This window comes from Hippopotamus amphibius, chromosome 2 (assembly GCF_030028045.1).
Source record: "Hippopotamus amphibius kiboko isolate mHipAmp2 chromosome 2, mHipAmp2.hap2, whole genome shotgun sequence".
Taxonomy (NCBI): Eukaryota; Metazoa; Chordata; class Mammalia; order Artiodactyla; family Hippopotamidae; genus Hippopotamus; species Hippopotamus amphibius.
Genome location: NC_080187.1, coordinates 163,822,821 through 163,844,906, shown reverse-complemented (window position 1 = coordinate 163,844,906; position 22,086 = coordinate 163,822,821). Strand labels below are relative to the sequence as shown.

Genomic DNA, 22,086 nt, shown 5'->3' with positions numbered 1-22,086 from the left:
TTGATCCCTCCATGGTGGCTTTTCCACTTACCCATCTGCCTCTACCTTCGCAACACCCCGCACCAGCGCTGGTTCAGGGATTTTGCGTTTGGCCGCTGAACAAGTATCAACATCTCTGAATGAAACGCCTTTAAACTAGAAAAAGACCCCTTCCTAGGAAGGAGGTAGTCAGGACCTCGGTTAGATCTTCAACTAGCTCGTGGGATCCCTAGCACACGCCACAGATGCTCATTACTATTCTTTTCACGTGCAACATGTGGGGGACGAAGCAGTTTCATATCTCCTGGCATTATCTGCCGTCCAAAGCATTTTCTTTGAGAGGAAAATGGAAACGCAGCTGCGCCGTGGGCCCGGCCAGCCAGAGCTGGGGCTCCCTCCCTCTGTCTCCCTGCGGCTGCCGGGCGCAGGCTGCTCCTCCGGAAACTGACTCGGGGTAGGGGAGCGCAGAGGCTGCTCAGCCAGCGCGGGACGCCGCCGGGGCGCGGGCCGGCCTTTGTGCGGCTTGGCTGTTTTCCGGGAGCCACGAGGGTGGAAAGGGACGCCCAGGTCTGCGGCGAGGGTAGGCGCCTGGCCCCTGGACCTGGTGCGGGGACGCCGGGCTGGGCGGTCTCTACCGCTCTAGTCCTTGGCAACTTCTGGCCAATCGGCCCTGCCCTCAGGGTCCCAGCAGCCGGCTGCGCCCCCAGGCTCAAAGGGTTAAGCAGGTGCCTCGCCGGGCGAGGCGCTATTGGCCGAGGGTCGGGCGGCGCGGCCGCGGCCACCACGCTCCGCCGAGCCCAAGTTGGCTTCGAGCGGCGGGCGCGGCGGCCAGTTGTCCCCAGCTGCTAGGCCCGGGCCTCTGCGCGCGGGGAGAGGAAGAGATGAGAGAAGGAGATGGGGAAACCAACAGCAGCACCAGTAAAGCGTGTTGGGGGTGGGGGCGCGCAAGAGGAGGGGAGCCTGAGCCCCGCGTTGCGCTGGGGCTGCACCCTCCGCCCGGGCAACTCAGGTCCAGTCTCGCGACCCGGAAGAAAGAGGGAGGAAGTGGGGCCACGGGGGGTCCTGGGCAGGGGGTGGGGGGTAACCATTCACTCCCACTGTCCTCACCCATTATGCAGGCTAGGAGGAGTGCAAGTTGTCATTAAAAAAGGCGCGCCCAAACCACAGCATCCCTACTCACCCCCTAAAGAAACACCCATGTAACAATGTGGAGAAGTAACTGGAAGACACGAGGAAATAAATGCACGTGTTTTCTCTTTTTGTTTCCCTGGTGGTTGGAATTTGCCGAGTTTGCCCCAGTTGTGGCTGCTTATTTATTCGTCTCATCGTTCGAAAGGGGCGTATAGAGATGGATCGTCAGAGGCGCACCCAGATCCCTCTAGCTGGACCTACAGTCCCCACCTCACAAGTTTGTCCAACACCAGCATGCCCGCCCACCAGGAGCGAGGAGAGTCCCTTCTTATAAAGGGAACAAACTCTCCATTTCACAAAAGCGCTCGCGCCCACCCCTTCCTCCTTTACACACCATCCCTCCTCGATAAGCATCAAGTTCTCCAGTAGTCCAACTTGCAGTTGGCAACCCTCGCGCTGCCTGGTGTACAGAAGACGGGCAGAGAGGGGTCCCGGCCGGGAGGGAAGGCTCTGCGCCCCCATTCCTGCACACGCGGGCTGGAGGCCAGGTTACTGGAAGCCGCGGGAGGCGCGATCCTGCCTGGATGGTGGTTATTTCTCTAGAGAAAAGAGGGGAGAGTGCGCGCCTGTCTTACACTTTGGGTCGGAAGTGCTTGGTGTGTGCGTGCGTGTGTGTGTGTGTGTGTGTGTTGAGGGGGCGGGAAAGAAAGGCACCCTCCTCTGCCCGTCATTCCCTTGCACCGGCCAAGTCCTCTCCAAGCCTCCCGGTGCATCCTTCCTCCGCCACCCCCTCCCCTTCTTCCCTCAGCTGGGCTCGCGCGGCGCAGTCGGAGCAGCCAGTGAGAGCAACATCCTGGAAAGAGGGGGGAGCACCACCGCCCCCCAAAAGGGAAAAAAGGCCCCACCCTGACACGTTTTGCTGTTTGCAAGTCCCTGGCACGCCCCCCCGCACCTCCTCCTTGCGCTTGTGGCCCCCCCAGCCCGCTGCGCGCACATCAAAGCGCCTCTCCGCCGCGCACAGTGGCCGCGGCTCACTAATGGGATTGCAGGCTAGTGCCTGGCTCCGCTGCTGCCGCCGCCGCTGCTCGCGCTGCTGCTGCCGCCGCCGCCGCCGCCCGAGCCCCAGCCCGAGCCCCCGCCAGCCCTCGCCCAGAGCCGCCGCGCCCAGGGGCCGAAGCCGCGGCGATGATCCGAATCTTTCCGGATTTCAGCGTGCAGGTGACGGCCGCGGCGGCCGGCGGGGCGGCCGCGGGGGTGCCGGCCAGCGCGGGCATGGGGAGGGCCGGCGCCGCGGCCAACGGCACCCCGCAGAACGTCCAGGGCATCACCTCCTACCAGCAGCGGTGAGTAGTCCCGCCTGGGCTGGGATAGTGCCCCGCTCCGGGGTGCTGGGGTGGGACTCACTTTGCCCTCTGTTTTATGCGTTACAACACACATGCACATCTCCAGGGCTCACTTTGCTTGCCCCTCGTTCTACAGATAAGACAGAAAAAATAACTCACAATTCGGATTGAAAGGCACTCCAGTGTACTGGCGAAGTCAATTCATCCTTTGCCTTCTGCCTGGCCCCAGATCTAGAGTCTCAGCCCCGCGTAGCCAAGGAGTTACAGCGAAGTCTGAGACACAGCACAAGGTGCTTTTGCAAAGTTTGGGATCCTCGTCCCCTTCAGCGGAATTTTTTCAATGCCTCTGTCGGGTGCGGACCCGCGCTGATGGGCAGCCAGGGGGGCAATTGATAACCTGAGGCTGATTGATCATTTGTTTCCAAACAGAATGGGAGCGATTTTCACGTGTAGCTGTAGACTTGCAATTCTACATAATAGTGTTATCATGTCACCTGTTACTACAGGGAAATACAGCATGAAATCCGAGTCTCCTCGGCGCTGTTAAGTATTCATCTTAAACGTATTATAATGCAAATAGGTAAGATTCAGAGATGCAAGTTAGGAAGCAAATTTTACAAAGTTAGGTTACGTGGTAAGAAGGAAGTTTTAAAGTATGTCTTGTTTGTATTCCAAACATTTATAGATTTAAAAAAACATTATGGTTGTGACATTGAAATAGTAAACATTCTTTGATTCAATTAGGAAAGAAAGGAGAAAAAATAATTACCACCACTACCAACAGCACTAGAACCCTGAAGTTTTTCCTTAAGGACAATTTGCGATGTTCCAAGATTTTATCAAAAATGTAATCCACAAAAATGTGCTGAGAAAAACTAACAATGTAGTATGAAAGGTAAGCTTCCTAATTGTGGGACTCAGTTTTATAGAAGATGGGAGAAAAAAAGAACACATGAAAGTGTGAAATTAAATATTTGTGTTTCCCAGATTGCACACGATTAAACATCTGAGAGATTTGCCAATGGCATTTAACTTAAAATATACACAATGCATAATTCAAATAACAGCTCCTATTTTTACCTTGTATTTCAAACTTCATTGATTTGAGAACCTTTGATTTGAACCAACAGTGTTTAAACTGAAAAGGTTAAGATAATCTATCACTGCCATATTTTGTGCCTTCTAACCAATGGCTCAGCGACCAGAGCAGGTTTTGCATAACACACTGAGTGTTTTCCAAGTTGATGCCCAGTATTGCAAATATTCTGTAGAAGACTTCATTATATGCTCTGAGTATTGTCAGAAGTTTTAAAAAGAGAGTCTTGAAAATAAATCAAAAGGAGGCTATTCCTTGTCAAAGAGATTTTTTTACTTAAATTATTTTAGTCTTGTTTTACTTCAGTGATTACAAGAACCTTTAAAACAAAAGATCTAGGAATCTTTCAAACATAAAGGACCAGGAAAGAATTAGATTTTTCCTTTTCATGGTTCAGGTATGGCTTTTCCTTTTTCTTTCTTTCTTTTTTTTTTTTTTTCACTTATAAAACATTTAAATGACAATGGAATCCAGCAGTCACTTTAACTAGGAAGTGCAGGCAATAGTGACAATAGTGTGGTCTCTGAAGTAGGGAGTCAAGGGTCAGAAATGTCAGATGGCCTTTGGACGATTTCAGGGACCTCCGGGGAACTTCAGCTAACCCTTAAGATATGAATTGGGCACAAGAGGTGGTCATGAATTTTCAGCCTTTATGTTTACTCTATCAGTGCTGGTGTCTTTCACCATAAAGATCTTCCCAGGGCCAATTTCCCTGCAAGTCAAGAGCACCCAGGGGTAATCCTTCATGGTCCCCCACTCCAATGCTGAAAGCTGCACTGATGTTTCATCTTGGAATTTGGGCCACTTTATCAAGTCTCTGAATCCCACTGCAGTTTCTAAAGACTAAAGCTTTAAAAATAATCAACTCTAAACTTTAGCATTTGGGATGTATTGTTCCCTTCTCTTTTTATGTTCTGTCATATTGACAGAAGGTGCTAGCTGTGAAAAATGTAGCTCTTGGTTTGTTACTCAGATATGATGACACCTGTTACTGTCTTTAATTTTAATTTAGGGACAGGGGAGCAAGCCATGTGGGACAACAAGATTATTGGCACTGTTTGAGTCACAAGTCACCTGTCCTCTGGAATTTTATTGGGAATGTGGGCCACCTACTTGTTAGGCTGTAGGGACTGTGAAGGGCAGACTTAGTTTCCACCTCAAAACCTGGATATGTCTGTTAAAGTGAATGGTGACATCATTTTACCAAATAAAAAAAATTTTTTTTTGCATTAACTTCTTTTGGGAAGTCTGATGAGGGAGTGACAGGGGTAGGGGTTTTTCAAGCAAAGAACGGGCTGTTGGGAGAACACAAGCTTCTCTCATTTGTCATCTTTGGGTAGAAACGCCCTAAGCTGGCTGTCCTGGAGCCAAAACTTCCAGCAGGCAACTTTTCCCCCTCCCTTCCAGCCCCTGTATATCTTGTAGTCAACACTCTCCACTTCAGTTCATTTTTCAATCACTCTCATCTTCTCCTACCTGTAGAGTGTACTCCAAGGAGAACTCAAACACCATCATGCAGATTAAACACGTCTGCCACGAAAAACACTGTTTTCCAAGTTTAACTCTCAGCCCCATCGTACTGGAATGGTAGAACTGAATGGGACCCCTTTGCAGGTGTTTTGTTTTGTTTTGTTTTTTTAAGTTTAAAGTAAAATGCAGAGCATCTCCGTCTGGCTCTTTCATTTATTCAAAGTGGAAATGCTTTGGGAGTCCTTTCTTCTTTCCTGGGTGACACATGACTGACCCAAGTCTCTGCCTAAAAAGCTGCCCACACCCGGCAAAGTGGTTTAGTGGAGAAAACGCTCTGACCAGGGGAGACCCAGGCAACAGGATTCCAGCACTTGCTCTGTAGTGCGTGGCCCTTTCTCTAGGCCTCGCTGAGCTGTAAAATAAAGAGGCGGCTGGGCTGGATTCCAGAGACCCGCAGTCCGGTTGGGTCCCGGGTCGCAGGTCCCAGGAGCCGAGTCGGGAGAAGCGTTTTATCTAACTGCGTTTAAACTCCTGGGGAGTCACTTGTGAACCCCGGGGTCTGCAGACGTGCATGTGCGTGAGTAATGCAGATGCTCCGGCTCTGAAACACTGCTGCAAGCGTCCGAGCCCCAAGGTGCCTGCGCCGCCGCCGCGTCCGCCCACGGGGCTCCCGCGGCCGCTCCGCCCCCGCACTCCCACCCGCTGTCCCCGAAGGCGCGCCCGGGACGCCGTCCTGCCGAGCCCGCTCCCGTGGCCTCCCAGTTCCTCTCTCTGTTTCTTTCCTCCTGGCCGAGATCCTCGAGAGAAGGGAAGTGTTCGAAACTGCAACTGAGTGGCGTTGTTGCGCCGGCAGCCGAGCCTCGCAGTCTCCCAACGAGAGAGAGGGAGAGAGAGAGGGAGAGGGAGGGAGAGAGAGACTCGGAGGGGGACAGAGAGAGAGAGACTCGGGGCGGGGGCGAGAGAGAGAGAGAGAGAGAAGGGGTGTGTGTGTCTGAGTGCGAGAGAGCGCTCTGGAGCAAAGGAGCTGGAAAATGCCCAGAAATACTTTCACAGCGGTCAAGCTGGGAACCCCCTGCGCGCCCTCCCCCTGCCCGCCCCTCCTGGCCTAGGCCCCTCCGCCCCCTGCCAGGAGGGTGTGTGCCCCACCTGCCAGCGGGCCAGCTCCGGGCGGCGGCGGGGGTGACTGCGGGGGGTGTGGCGGCGCGCGAGGGCGAGCACCCGGAGGCGGCGGGGCCCTGGGCCGGGCTGCCCGCGGGGCCGCACCGCCGCCTCCCCCCGCCGCCGCCGCCGCCTCCCCCTCCTCCTCCTCCTCCGCCGCCGCCGCCGGTCGCCTGTCTCCGCGCTGGGCATGTCTCGGGAGCCGGAGCGGCCCGGGCCGCGGGGGCTCTGCGGCGCATGGACGGCGGCGGCGCCCGGAGAGCAGGGGGAGGAGAAGGCGCAGGCGGCGGAGGAGGCGGCGACCTGCGGCGAGAGGCACCGGCGGCGCGAGGGGACGGCCGGCCGCCGGCGAGGCTCCGGCCCCACTACTTTTCCGTAGCCTCCCCGCCTCAGCAGCACGGCCGCCGCCGCCGCCGCCGCCACCACGGCCACGGCCACGGCCGCCGCCCGCCGGGCCGCCGCTGAGCGCCGCGCACGCCCGCACTCACTCCCGCCACCCCACGCACACGCACACCCCCCGCCCTCCCCACGCCCCCCGCCCGGGGAGGGGGGAGAGAGGCAAAAAGTAAGAGAGGAAAAAAAATAGCAGGAAGATGGCGCCCACCAAGCCCAGCTTTCAGCAGGATCCTTCCAGGCGAGAACGGTAACACTTTTCTGTTTATTGAACCTGCCGCCTAGGCGGCTGCTCCCGCCGCCTCCGCCGCCTCCGCCGCCGCCGCCGCCGCCCGCCTCCTGGGCCTCGAGCCCGCGGGGACCCGGTCTGGGGGCTGGCGGCTCCGCGCTCCCCGCGCTCCCCGCGCGCATTGTCCGCCCGCGGCGGCTGCGGCAGCGAGCGGGCTCCGGCGGCGGCGGCGGCGCCAGGCTCTCCGAGCGGTCGCACCTCCTCGGCTCGGCGAATGGAGTGACTCGCTGACAGGAAAAAAAAAAAAAGAAAAAAAAAGAATGAAAAAGCAGAAAAGAAAAGAAAAAGAAAAAAGAAAAGGAGAGAAACAAACAAAAAAGAAGGGGTTGCTGTGTGACGGGCAGCAGCGGTGCGGGTGGGGGGCCGGGGGATCCCCGGGGCCGCCGCAGGTCCCTTGGCAGCTGCTCTCTAGGAAGGAATGAGGCTGGGGAGGGGGAGGGAAGGCAGGCGAGAAGGGGGAGGAGGAGGAGAGGGGGAGGAGGAGGAGGAGGAGGCCGGGGGCGGGGAGCGCGGAGCTCGCGCCAGGCCCGGACGGTATCGCGGAGGGGCTGTCTCCGCGCGGAGCAGCTAGGCCGGGCCGCCGCCTCCCCGCCGCCCAGGCTGCGCCCCCAGCCTCGGCAACTTGTGGGTCTCCTGCTTTGCCCTCTGTGCTCCTCTCTTGCCCTCCTCTCCACGCCCTTGCCCCCCCGCAGAGGAAAAAAGCAAAGGAAAGAAGAAAACCCTCCCATCCAAATCAGCAAGCCAACAGTGAGATCCAAAATGTGCCAACAGTTGGAGCATCTCTGCCCCGTTAGTTACTGTTTGGGGATCTGTGTTTTAAAAAGTTCCTGGTGAGAATTGCATATCCAGGCAAGGAGCTCAGCCGAGCATGTCTGTTTGAAGTTAGTTAAACCAAAGCCAAAGGGAAAGGGAGTTTGCATTCAAAATTTCCTTAACCGTCCTACGTGAATGGCATTGTTAGATTTTGGAGTAACTAAGCACCCCTCCGCCCCACGTGGTTTTCCCTCCTGCTGTCCACCCAGCCTACTTTGTTTGGACTCCTATTTGCTATTAATTGGCGGCGTTAATGACATTAATTGCATAGAGCATATTGGTTTGGGCAAAGTGAATATCTCTCTCTGTCTCGGAAGAGGAAATGCTCAGTAGGAAGTATGAAATGTTACCCATTGATTCGTGAGGAAAACAAATGCGGTTAGATATATGCACCCCCCCGCCCCCGCCCCCAAGCAGCGATGTTTACTTTCCTCACAGGCTTAAGTGAACTTGAAAAGAAGATGAGGGAAGTCCGCAGTAGCAAGATTTAATTATTAGTTGGGCAGTTTTATTTTTGATACAACATAGCATTTAACCTATAGTTTACATCAAGAGGAGGAGGGAGATATTTAAACAAGCTCTTACTTTAAAAGGCTTCAGTTGCACTGTTGCTTGCTTCCTTCATGCGATAGGGACCGCAGAATTGTAAGGCTTAAGAAAATAATTTTAAGTAGCTACTTAAGTGACTTATTCTAAATACCTAATTTCTCTATAAATCATACCGGAGAGTAAATCATACACAATCCAGTTTTTAAAGATGCTAGATGTGGGTAGCATTAACTGTCTGACAACTCATAAAGCTAAAATGAACATTTAGTCTTCGTGTTTTATGAGAATTCACATATTAAGTACTTTACTCTTGTAGGTAGGAAACATTTCTTAGAGCATTGTGCAAGGCTTTTAATAATTCTTATTTAACTGGTGATAAATACTTTTTGAAATCAGAAGTTTGTAATTGATTTCCTCCCTTCTTTCCTTCCTCCTTGGCTCCTTCTTCCCCAGTTCTGCTGGTGGTAAATGTATTTACTGGGATGGCCCCCGTAATCTCTCTAGCAGAGGCCTATTTGTGTGCCATTTTGGGAATTTCTCTGAGATAGGAATCTTGAAGATAGAATTAATTTCTAGAGGAAACTTCATAGCCTGTGCATGAGCGCGTTCTTTATCACCTGTCTCCATTTGGCATTCGAAGAAGGTAAATCAAAGTGTGCGATTTGTTATTCTGCTCCACTTGAGAGCTGAACTAAATAACACTTGGTCTGAAATTCTGATTGAAGTTGTAGGAGGATATACTGTATTTAATTTAATGCCCTTTAATAGCATCTTCTTGTTCAGCTCGGATGCTGTCATTTTAAAGGTTGGATCTGAGAAGGTTTAACCTGTAGGGAGAGGGAGGAGTACTAAGACAGTAGGGGCAGAAGGAACGATGTAGAGGAAAGAAAGGAAGGAGATATAAACTAAATGTTTCAAACAGTAATAACCACAAACTTGGCCCGTTATCCAAACAGTGGTTTTATGCCCCCAGGGTTCACTTTGTCATTAGGGTTTTAAATGCTCTTAACACTTTAAGTGTAAACATTACACATGTTAGTTGATTTGGTTTTGTAATGAGAAATGGGAAGTGAGGTGGTTGGTTCAGGAGGGGATGTTTTTCATAGTTACTTGCTTCAACTAAGTAGTCATTTTACCTTTATGTGCACTTTGTGCCTGAACTTGTTGGTTAGTAGTATGATTTCTCCGTAATGGTTGAACACAAATATGTTTATGAAAGATGGCTCTCTGTGGACATGCTTTAAGTTATCTCCTCCCTTTTACTTAAAAAATGGTTTCCAAATCATTGATTTCATAAAGGCATTTATGGACACTATTCTTTACTGCTTTTCAGCTATACCAGTAATCAGAAACTTGTAGGCAAAAAATATTTCTTTTGAATTGTCTTGTTGTTTATTAATGACATATCTGACCCGAGTTTAATAATACAGTACAAAAGTCATTTCCTTCTAATAATGTTTACAGAGTAAATTTTGGAAAAAGCAGCTTTTTCTTGATAATGTCTTATGTTATTATTTAGTATTCCTTAAATTTCTCTGACTCATACACACAGAAAGTGTCTCTTTGGAGCCTGAAAGAACAAGTTGAAAACCTGTGTATTTAAACTTGTTTGATTAAAAAAAAACACAAAAAACCTCCAACAGGCTGCAAATTATATAGCACTACCACAGAGTGTTTCCACTATGTGGATGTATAACCAAGAAAATGAGACAGACAGAAGTGTTAGGCTTATGATATGCCCATGCTGGTTTGCAGAGCATATTCCACATGCACAGGTATTTTGGTTTAAAAAGTGAAGGTGGTGGTGGAGACTTTTTTGGAGGTATTTCTTTCTACAGTGTAAGCTTAAACAGAGTGATAAATGATGATGTGCGTTGTCTAACACTTGCCTATATATAAATAGCTCCACAAGATTGCTTAAATGATAATCGAAAATATGAAGTAGGATGGCCTTCATATCACAAGGCCAAGGGTCTACAAATGGAAAAACTGAAATAATGAAATATTTCCAAGGCAACAGACTGTCAACAAGAACTGTAATGCATGGGCATATCATAGAACCAGCAGAGAGGATATTAGATTGTATAGCTCTGGAGCCAGGAGTTATAATGACCTTCATTATGTAGGACCCTCCCACATTACAATATCCTTTCATATTTCCAATTTCTGTTTTATAAATTGAGAGACACATAGCTACTTCAAATCTGTAATATGCCAATTACTAGATTTGATTTGTTACGGTGAGCAAACTTGGATCCAACATTATTTGATGCTTTTGGTTTTAAAAAAAAAGTCACATGAGTTATTTTTTAGCACCTAGTGGTATTATGAGTAAAATTTTAGTCCCTATGTCTTTAAAATATTCTTAAAGATATCACTTTTATTTTTGACTAAAAGTTATGGGAAATTAATGTTTTGTTCAGCAATGAATTGGTAAGAATTATATTGTAGTTTAAATATAATCTACAAATTGAAACAGCTTGATATTTTTAGCAATTTGAAGTTTGAGTTTTCCCCAAAATTTTTCTACACAATTGTTGCCCCTACCTATATAGATCTGTTTTTTTATGGGAATGCCAGAATTTCCCTGAACGCTTCAACTCTTTTGCTCTGGCCCAGGTCTCAGTGTGGGATCCACTGGCATGTTAAAATTGCATCTGTTTGAAACAGGATGTGATGTCCAGGGTGCCCTGCTCTATGGTGAGGTTTTCTATGACAGGGTGTATCTGTACTGTACATGCTTTTGTAAAGCAGAACTTTTGGGGGAGGATTTAGGCAGTGTATCTTCTATTTAGTTATTTTTTAAGCTGTTGAGCTTTATATTTTGCCAGGTATTTGCAGGGGTATGTCACAGAGATTTCTAAATCCTGGTAATGTTTTTCTCTATAAACTTCCTGAAGTGCTTTACTATTAATAATGACCCTTAGACAGTCTGTTTTTTTCTTATTTTTCCTGCAATTCTAGTGATCCACTTTCCTATGCAGAATGCCACTCACTAAATTTAAAGAGAACTAAGCACACGTGAAAGCAGAACTAGCCCCTCTCCTGTTATGTTTATGTGGCTATTTTTTCTCTATTATAGCTTTTCATCTCTGGAATTAACTTTAAAAAATTTCTGCATTGCTGTTGGCTTAGAATCTTAACTTCAAGTGTTTTATCAACATTTCTTAATTGCATACAATGGATACGGCTGAAACCTAGTGGAGGGGTTAGTATGTTGAAAATGTTAGTTGTTCATTTGATTAAATATTAATTTTAAAATTTAAATGCTTCCAAAGTTGCACATAATGGAATTTGTGAAATTTAAATATTTAAATCTGTACTATGATTAGCTAAGAACTTCCCAAATTTATGGGAAAATTCAGTTATGTTTGCTTTGCATTTAATGATGTTAGTATTTTCTCAGTAAATAGTGCCTGTTTTTGTGTTTTTGCTTTTTTCCTCGTTGGGCAGTGTAGTAAACCAACTGTAACTGAATGGGATTTTTACTGCGCTGGGCCCCATTAGTGTGCACTAATAAGTTCGATAGACCCTTACATAGTTGGAATAACTTGTACTAATATTAGTAATAGTACAGTGCAGAAGCAGGACATAGCTTAGTAAGAGGAAAGTGACTGCTACTATATCTGGAATACTAAGGCAGGGACAAGATTAAACAACACTTGAAGTTGCCTGTGTACATGTCTAAAGCATAATGTTTGGTGAATTAATTGAAATACTTGTGGCTTTGTGAACAAAATCGTGAGAGGCAAGATGAGAACTGCATATGACTGTTGTCCCAGCTGCTCATGGGCCTCGACTATAATTATTGATTGGTTCGTTCATTCAGCTTTATTTATTGAAGCTCTGCAATGAACCCTCAGGACTTTTGGGGGGATAGTAGGGAATAATACACCCTGTAAGAGCAGTTGCTCTCGTTATAGACTTGTCCTCATATTGGACATGCGAAATATTATCCAGGGCCAGAAAACACCCTTTTCTGGAAGTATAGAATTTATAGACCCATAAATAAGGCTCCTTATCGCCTTTGACTTCTGTTAGCTTAGTGTTCTGGGGGGACAAGGTATTAAGCTTGTAAAATATTGTGACTGATGACTATAAAATGATTAGAGGTTCTTGGGGGAAAGAAAGACGAGATGCTGTATAATGTAAATGAAATTATAGCAAAAATTTTAAAAGAGCTTTGATGGGATTTTAAAATGAAAATAGATCACATATGATCATAGTAAAGATTTATTGGACGTTACATGTTTCAGGCCCTGTATTAAATACTCCACAGTAATTTTCTCATTGGTTTCCCCACTGCCCTACAAAGGAAGTGCTAATATCCCCACTTATGGATGAGAAAACAGAGGCTTCTTGTTCCTAAAGAAGGTGGTAGAGTTAGAGATTGAAATTAGGTTTCTCTTTGTAGAAATGTACCTTAACTGCAGTGTGGAGGGGCCTACATTTTTGGATTTTCTAGAGTCAGGGATTTCTGAGCCGATGCCAAAAAGTTCCTGTGGCAGAAAGACTGCGTGTGCTATGAGTAGTGAACTAGATCTCTGCTTCTTGGTCCTTCATCAGATGTTTGGAAAAATTCAGAAATATGGTGTTTATAAAGTTAGAGGAGGAATCAATAAATTATTCTTACTCTACCCTTTAACATTCTGGTAGTTTTGTGGGCAAGTTCCACAGCTATCTGTACTTTGGGGCAGATTTTTTACTGGATGGTTTCAGAAGAATCAGTTTGTGTGTACATAGGCCTCTTTGGCCTTAGACTGTGAAGTATTCAGCAACCTCTTCCACTCGTGTTATTCTTGCCTGAGAGTGTGCCACAGTTTAATCTAAAGATTATAGTTGAGACTTTTTTATTTTGGGATAGTTTTGCTGTCGAATGGGGAGAAACAACTTCTTAGGCTTTCTGAATAACACACTTTAGTACCTGCATTTCTGAATATTGTCTTTTGAGCTATATAAGGACTCATAGAGGTTGGCCTCTTGCCAAATTATCTGGCGTTATAATAATGACAGCAAGCATTTATACAGCACTGTGTACCAGGTACTGTTCTAAGGGCTTTACATATATTAATTAACTCATTTAATTAAAAACATGTTAAAAATGGACCATACTAAATACATAAGTGATGTTATCGTTATTTAGTTCCCCCCACTCTCCTCCCAGACACTCACCACTTGTGGCTCTTCAAGAAGGGAAAGTCTTGGTAACATTTTAATTCCTCTAATGCCAGGGATCACAAGGATTGGTCTGGTATGTACCAGTTCTTTGACAAAAGCTATACTTTAGCAAACTTTGTAGCATCTGACTCCATCACTGTTCATTGTAGAGTATGCTAGATTTGAGGTAATAGACAAGTATGCCACATTTATCTTCCCATTTTTAGATTTAACACTCTCAACCAAGTAGCTTCCTTTAAAAAAAATAAAGTATATAGTAGAAATTTCAGGGATTGAAAGGACTAGATAAGCAGCACTTGAGCATTTGTGGTTGAAAGAGCTGAGTATTTTTCTTGTGTAACTTAAATATTCACTTTTTCATTCAGAAAATTTCTTGTTTACATAAAGAATAGGTTGCCTTGTGAAATGTTGGAAAGGCCTCATTTAGAGAGATGTTTTGCTAAAATATTGAAGATAAAAAGCAACAGTCAATAGGAAGTATAAGTGAAAAATAGGCCACAAAATTTAAAACAGCATTCAGATCATCTTAAAAGAAATTATATCTGATTACAGTATTTTCTTATCATCAGTATGCTAATGCAGAATTAAAGGCTCTAACTTGGGTACTGAGATTGTATATAACCTTAAAACTTAAATATCACATATTTTGGAAAGTAGTGCCACATGGCATTTTAAGACTGCGTTATGGAATCACAGGTCGTTTCAGTAATATCTCATTACTTCTGATAGACTGGGGCTTTTTTCATTTGTAAGATTTATAAAAAGAATTTTATTATAAAGAAAAGTTTAATATTGGGTTAAGGGTATTCTTTAGTGGATATAGCTGAAATCAATTATCTCGCCCCCGCCCCCCAACTATGAATTTTCCTTTCTGCTATTGTAACACTGCAGAAAAGGGTACTAGTTCTAAACTTCATTCAGAAACACTTTGCTCAGAAAGACTGCAGTATTTTGGTAGGGGCAAGTGGAATGATTGAAATTGTTTGCAGAAACCTCTCTCTCTGGTCCTAGGAAATGGAGACATCAATGAATAAGGATATTTTAGTAGCTAATATGTATTGCACTGATTGAGGTAGCATTTTTCCCTACAAAAATATTTCATTCCTCAAAATCTATTTTTTTAAAAAAATATCCATTCTATTCATATATATAAATAGGGTGATTTTTATTTATTGTAGGTGATTTCTCTATGTTGTATACATGATTTATATATGTCACATATATATATATTCTTTACAGTGTAACATATATAAAATATAAACCAGATATACCATGTTTGTATATGTCTACCTAAAATGGGAAAATGTTACAAAGATATCTTGAACATATTATAAATGTCTTACTTTAGATCAAGTTAAATTTAAATACATGCAGTGGATTGGTGACTTTTTTGTTTTCCTAATGCTTTAAGGAAAAGTAGGCTCATCATTTTTTTTTTTTTTGCACATTTTTATTGTTCTTTGTAAATGTAATTTGTTAATCCTGTGAAATTTGTCATAGATAAATTTGCTTGGATTATCTTGTCACCACCGTATCTGCATTCTTTTGTTCATTGCTTATTCATAATTTAACAGTCTGGCAGTGAGCCTTTTTGGGATGCTCACAAAAGATATATGACCTCTACCAGCTGCTACTATAACCTGCAGAATGCACAGCAAGACATTAGAAACGTGAGGATTCCTCTACTGATTAAAGTGCTCTTCATTTAAACAGTCTGTTCATAAGAATCTCAGGAATCTCTTGCTACCAGCAGTTTTGATTTTTTTTTCTTCCTAACAAAATTAGTTCTAACAATTGAATCTTCATTTGATATGAATTTTTCAGATTACCCAAAGGAAGTTAATTACTTGAATGCTGTATCTTCTTTATAACTAATTTTATATTTGGGGGTATTAAGATTATTCAAAAATGAAAAACTGGAGAGTGGAGTAAATATCTCACATCCTAATCTTGGAAGAAATGGTTGGATTAATCCTACCTGAATCCAAGCACTTTTCAGTCTATACTGTGAACATCCCATATTATGTAGTATGTGGCAGACATTAAAAATAGAATGTAACTTGAAGTGTAACCACATCTTTAGGTTTTCATTATTCTGAATTAGTTTAGCATATGAATTTATTCTCATCCCTACCCCCACCCCCCACCTCTCTCAAGAAATCAGCAGATCAGTTTATGAGTAATGGTTAGTTTTGCCTCTCTTCTGTGCAGGCATATGATTACGGTTCAAAATAATTCATTGCTAATCCATGCAGTATTGGTTCATCTCCATCACTCTGTTCTGTGATTAGAGCCTCAGGCCTGCTGCCTTGCTTTCCGCCCTGATTTTCTTTAACTGCAACCCTTGTTTTAATATAGTTCTGTAGTCACCACTCTCCTCGCCCCTCTCCATTCCTCATATATATCGATTGCAGTAGGTTAATATTTATTTGAAGCTGTTTTTCAGACTTTGTGAAAAATGTATTCATTTCTTACTGTGACTCTTCACCTAAAGGGAAGAAGAGAGGGAAGATGTAAGACTTAGGTATGTAACTCTTCTTACAGAGTAAAGCTATTGCTTTTACCATCTTCATTCTTCCCTTTGGTCAATGTTTGTTCTTTATACACAAATCAGGAAGTTTAGTTTCCTTGAAAAAAATTTTAGGCAGGTTGAGCTACAACGTTGACAGTTTATCTGTAGTTTGTAACAGCAGTTCTAAAATGGCTTTCTGTGAAGTACATACTGCAGTTAGTGCAGTCACCACAATATACATTGATCAGCTTGCATTGAATATTTTCAGACAGGGACACAAAGCTATCATCTTCCTTAACATCAAAATTTGCCAATTTTACCAGAAGGTCATCTAACAGATTTTTAAAAGACTTTGTTTCAGATCTCAGTAGTCCTGTGTTCCTTTTAATAATTACTTTCATCTCATTGTAGCTGTGTGTTTGAAAGTGTAGGTCAATGAGGATGATTGCATTCAGAATTTCATGATCTGTGTAGTGGAACAAATTGAAAGCAAAGCCTGTATCAATCACTGTGAAGGGAGGGTTAATTGTTACCGCTTCTCAAGCCTCTGGACAGATAAACCAGTAATGAAATACTTATTGCTCTGATATGTGAATGCTAAAGGATGAAACAATGGAAACAGAAGCAGTCTTCAGAGATAACCAAAAAGGCTAAGAAAAAAGAATAAACTGGATGAAAGTATAGAACTGTGTACTGCATTAACTCTCTTAAAAGTAATATTGTTTTTAGCCTCCTACCAATATTTTTTCTGGCAGGTTAGGGCAGTATCATATATCAGGTTGCTAAAGCTAAATAAGAGTATAAATGGAAAACTCTCTTTCTGTAAAAAAAAAAAGTATACTTCTTTGCTTTATATGAACTCTGTATATTTTATAAAAATGTTTGAATTACTACTTAGGGTTTTCTCTTTTTAAAAATTAATTATGCCATATATGTTACATATGTTAAATATTATACATGCATAAATGGCTTAAATTCTGAAATATTTTAAAGGATCGTTTTATCTTTGAAGAGATTTTGGAATTATCAGTCCATTATAGACCGATAGTATAGAGGAAATTGTGAAATACATAAAGAAATAGTAAAATAAGAATTAGTGTTGCAAGGAAATCATAAGAGTAAACACATTTAACCATTTCTTCCATATGAACTTAACATTTAAACATCTGTTAGTTACTTATATGTTGAAATATATGCAAAAATATTTAGCCAAATTGAAGTCTTAGGCCCATGACAATCATCTCAACACAGTGGGTAGTTCTGAAAATTAATGAGAATGATAATACTGTAAAGACTGTTCCAGAGTTTGCCCAAATTCATTATCTAAGACTCTTGTTAAGAACATCTCAAAGAATTTTAACCAGGAAAATATATTAATGGTTCAAAAGCATTTTCTAAACCCTGAATTATAAAAGTATAATGGAATTATATATGCAAGAGTTAGAGTTAGCAACAGAGATCGCAGAAGGTATTATGAAGGCATATCTTTCCATAACATATACTGCTCTTGTGCATGGTTTCATCCATAGGGTTTAATCTCATACATTATTTTTTTGTTTGTAGGACAAGGAATTGGGATCATTTGAAAAGTAAAATGGGGAAATCCCTGGTGGTCCAATGGTTAGGACTCCGTGATTTCCCTGTTGAGGGCCCAGCTTCAGTCCCTGGTCAGGGAACTAAGATCCCACAAGCCATGTGGCATGGCCTAAATAAATAAATAATAAAATATAATGTTTTTCCCCCATTAATTTAAGGAAGCTTAAAGCTATAAAAAGTTAAATATATCTTTCAGCAGTCTCTTCACATTTGATACAAACAACTACTAATGAGATAGAACATTCTAAGCAAAAAGAAAGAACTGTCTCGTACCTTTGTATTTATCTTCAGAAGGTTAAGGCTTTCCCAAGGCTGTTTCTGCATAGTATTGATGTGGGTGCATAGCAACTTAAACAGGTGATTTGCGGCATAGCCCTTTTTATGACAGTACCACTATCCTCTAGCTAATGTGGTTTTGTATATTGTAAAAGGTAACTTTAATAGGAGTGCTATAACATCCTTGGATCAGGATATTTAAACTGCTATTCAAATATGCTGGGGCATAAGTCCGTAGAGAGCCCTAAAAGTCAAGCTGTGTCAAGGGGTGTCAGTTTTTGTGTACAATAAAGGGCAGGCAAAAAGCCAGAAGAGTTCCATTACTCAATAAATGCATACTTAAGACAGGAGCCCATGGATGTATTGAGATTGTCAGGGCAATATTATGTATTACCATTGGCTGCTTGCTTGTTGGGTTCTAGTAGAACACCAGGTAATGGCATGAGTCCTGGTCACCAGTGTCAGTCTTTCATTATCTTTGTAGGAAGTTGTACTTTACATAGGTCCTTTAACCATTTACTGCCTCAGTTTCTTCATTTGTGTATTGAGTTGCTAACATTTCCTTCCAGCTACAAAATTACATGACTACATGATTTGAATTACATGACTACATGATTTGAATTACATGAATATATGATACAAAATAATGAGTTGAAGTATTTGTGGGGTTTTTTCTGATGGTATTAACATTTACATATTAACATTTCCTTATTTATAAGACTGTTAAAGTTTTTAGATCCAATGTGATGCCTGTCAACCAGGTTTCAATCAATAAAATATAGGATACCTAAGTATTTTTCTGCTATGAAAACGTCTTTGAAGGGAAACTTCTTATTGTAAGAATGTCCAGAGAGACATTGCAGAGGAAGGAATAGGCTGTATTAAGTTATATTTTAAAGTGACATATTATGTACATGACTCAATGTAACACTGAAGAAAAACACAAAAAGTGTTCAGTGATAAATACATTTGTTGGTTAAATTCAATCAAGACAGTAGAATAACTCTGGAAATATTTGAAAACCAGATGATATTCCATAAAGGAGAGAGTTAATGTAATATTTGATGGACAGGCAAGTGCTTAGGGGAATAACTAATCTCTGAAAATTTTGTGTGTTCCTAAAACATTTATAAAAGAATAAATTTATGTGGTGAGATATATGCCCAAACTACAACAATTATTTCTTTTTAACCTTGTTTTTCAAAGGAGTTCTTCTAATTCCTCTCCCTTACTTGTAAAGTTGAAGTGATTTAGTGTTTGTAGTGTAGACAGATTTAAATATTTATGATTAGATAAGATTTCTTGCTTCTAATAGACTAATTACTTTTTAAATAGATGTCACTTATTTATTGTTTTCTTTGAACACTTCCAGTTAATGATATTAATAGATACCGCAAGGAGATAATTGACTTTTTTGTCTAATTTCTATATATATGCAGATTATCTATACCTGTGTTCTATATATTATCTGTAAATTGAGTATTTTAACCCCTAAAACTATTTATGCTTAATTGTCAGTGATAATTTAACACTACTGATCAAAATATTTTCCATAAAAACACTCTGTTGGGTTATTTTCCATTTTGCTACTATGAGAACACTTAGGAAAAGGAAGAAGCATGGTATGGTGTAGAGCGGACTTCTGTAACTCCTGTCTTTTCCTCTTCACTCATCAAAACCCTTTTCTCAAAGCTGATTTTGACTAGGGGTTAGGAGATAATCTGATTGGAATAATTTATAATTAGGAGTAAAGCTTATTTTCATTTTTTAAAAGGAACCGATAATGATAAACAAATTTTTAATTAATGGAACACAGAGAAATCTTTAATGTGTTCTTGCCTGTCTCTCCACATCACACGTATATATCCCTTCCCAAGAGATACATTAGTCAACACTCTGAAATACCTCTTCTGAAAATTTAACATCTCATCGTGACATTGTTTTAGAAATATGTTAATTTTCTCACATTATTGAGTGTAAAATGGATAAATGTCATGAGCTGAGTTAAATACATATGTTGTACATATTTTCCTTGGTAACCATTTTTTTTTCTGTCTAGTTAAAAGTCGCTTGCTGAGGTAAAGAGCTAGCACCAAGAGAAGAGATTTAGGATCGCATAATATGTTGTGACCCCAAGGTTGGAAGTGTCCACTCAGTGCTGAAATAGAATTTAAATGTGGAATTTATAGATGCTGTAGTGTTCTTTGTAGAAAGGAGTCTGTAGCAGGTGTTTAGAGTTGGGTTGAACCAAACCACAATAGGCTTAAGATCCATCCCATTCCCACTTCTTCTGAAGTTCATTTACCAAGTCTTGTTCCAAGGGCAGACATCACTATCTAGCTATATTTTGGCGTTATTTGCCTGTCAGCAGCATTTGTTCTATAATGGTCAAAAAGACTTTTGATACACCCTGATTGAATGTGACCTCTCCTAACTTAAGCAGGAATTTTTAACCCATGGTACATCAATGTTATAGCAGTAGGTGAATGGGCTTCAGGGGATCCAAGATCTCCTGAAATGGCATATTTATACATTTTCATCTGAGACTTTACCCTACTTGCAAACTAATAAGTTGGCCTGCCACAGTTTAATGGATGCTGTAGAAGATGCAAACCCCCTGATTCAGAGATGAAGAAAAGTTTAATACAGCATTAGCAATAGCCAGGGTATCAGCATTTAATTCTCTGAGTCCCAATTCCTACAGGATGGTGCAAAGAGGACTAGATAATACCTGCACATGCAGTACCTTGTGTTACAAGAAAAACTCTGATTTATGGAACCTAAATCTTTTAGAGATGTCTTCCCTTTCCTATGGAGGGAGAAATACTAGCTCTAATCCTCCAAGACTGTTCTCTGTACAAACAAACTTTAATAGATAATTTGGAGCAAAGGATGGTTAGTACCTTGCCTGCAAGATGTGCAGAAATGCAAGAAACTCATGAAGACTTGTCTCTCAACAATACGAATCACTGTTATGGGGATTATTATAGAAGGGATGAGAGGATCTAGTGCTGAAATAGTCCTCTAGTTTAGAGATTCTTTGAGCTTAACGCAAAATGAAGTCAACGATTTGTAGAGAAAATGACCAAGTTTCCAAATATGTATTTTTTCCAAAATTGCGTATGATGCAGTATCTGAAGCTTATGTAGGTTTAGCTGATTCAGTAGTGGATGGATCCTTATGATGTTAATACATCGACATTCTCATGACATATCAGTAGATGTCTGTCCTATTTTGTAAGCATGCTTTCTTCCTGGTTTGCTCTATTTGTCTATAAATTTTAACTCGCTGAGAGTTCACTCTGTGCCTTTGCATTATATCATTTAAATTTCTCCATCACTCAGTAAGATAGGCTTTGTCAATATCTGCATCTTATAGATAAGGTCACATTTAGTAAGGATTTGAAACTGGGCTCAAACCTTAGTTTTTATTGACTTAGTATATGGTAGAGATGGCATCCTTTTACCATACTAGCTTCCATCTGACTCTTGTAGATTTGTTTTCTATTTTCATTCTTTATTCTGGGGCTTCTCCATTTTCTCACATCACTTTCCTTCATCATAACATTTTTCCCTTTTCTATACCACCCCACATGGATCCAACTGATGCTATAGGTCCCATCTTATATATTACCTTTAATACATTCCATTGGCTTGTAGGCATTGAGTCTTTTTGCATTCCCAAATGATACTAAATCATAACCTTTCTTATCTTCTGATTTCATAGTAACTATCTCTGTAAAGCTAATGATTACAATTGCAACATAAACAGATCAACCAAATCTTTGCAGATCACACCTAGCATTATGCTAAGGTATTACATTAAAGATTGTTTTGAGGAGATTATGATCTTGTTTAGCAAGTTATAATCTGTAGTTCTATTTCCTGCATAGTTTTTATAACATCAAATGTGAATAGATTTACATTTTGTGAGCTATGGTGGCATGGGTCATAATATATTCCTATCTTTTGGATAGCATGGCACTTTTATATATACTATAATTTGTTGATATATCTCACTTAAAAGTCTTAGTTAAAGTAACCCATGTCTTCTAGTCAGCTCAGATCCAGCTATAAATTAGGTGTTTACCTCTAATCAATGCCCAATGACTTGGCACTTTGTTTTCCCCTTTTTAGTGTTTTAGCCCATTTTTTATCTCAGTAGAATTTAACAATACCATTCTAATATAATTTAATGCAAATTCATTTTCAGAACATGGTCTAATAACTAATGAGACCACTCAGACCCAAATATTTTCTATTGGATACATTCCCTAATTATTCCCTGCAATGGGGATGTTTAT

General features: G+C 42.2%; 1 protein-coding gene across 3 annotated transcripts in view; it reads left to right on the top strand.

Moving 5' to 3' along the window:
- The first annotated feature begins 2,295 nt into the window (after positions 1-2,295).
- Positions 2,296-22,086, top strand: part of NPAS3 (neuronal PAS domain protein 3) — an 854,881-nt gene continuing 835,090 nt past the window's right edge. For 2 of the 3 annotated variants that reach the window (XM_057725007.1, XM_057725006.1), the window contains exon 1: positions 2,383-2,453. In XM_057725007.1, the coding sequence (XP_057580990.1) occupies positions 2,383-2,453 (71 nt within the window). Of the gene's footprint in view, positions 2,454-22,086 lie in introns of all 3 variants that reach the window. The other variant, XM_057725005.1, reaches the window with a different exon arrangement.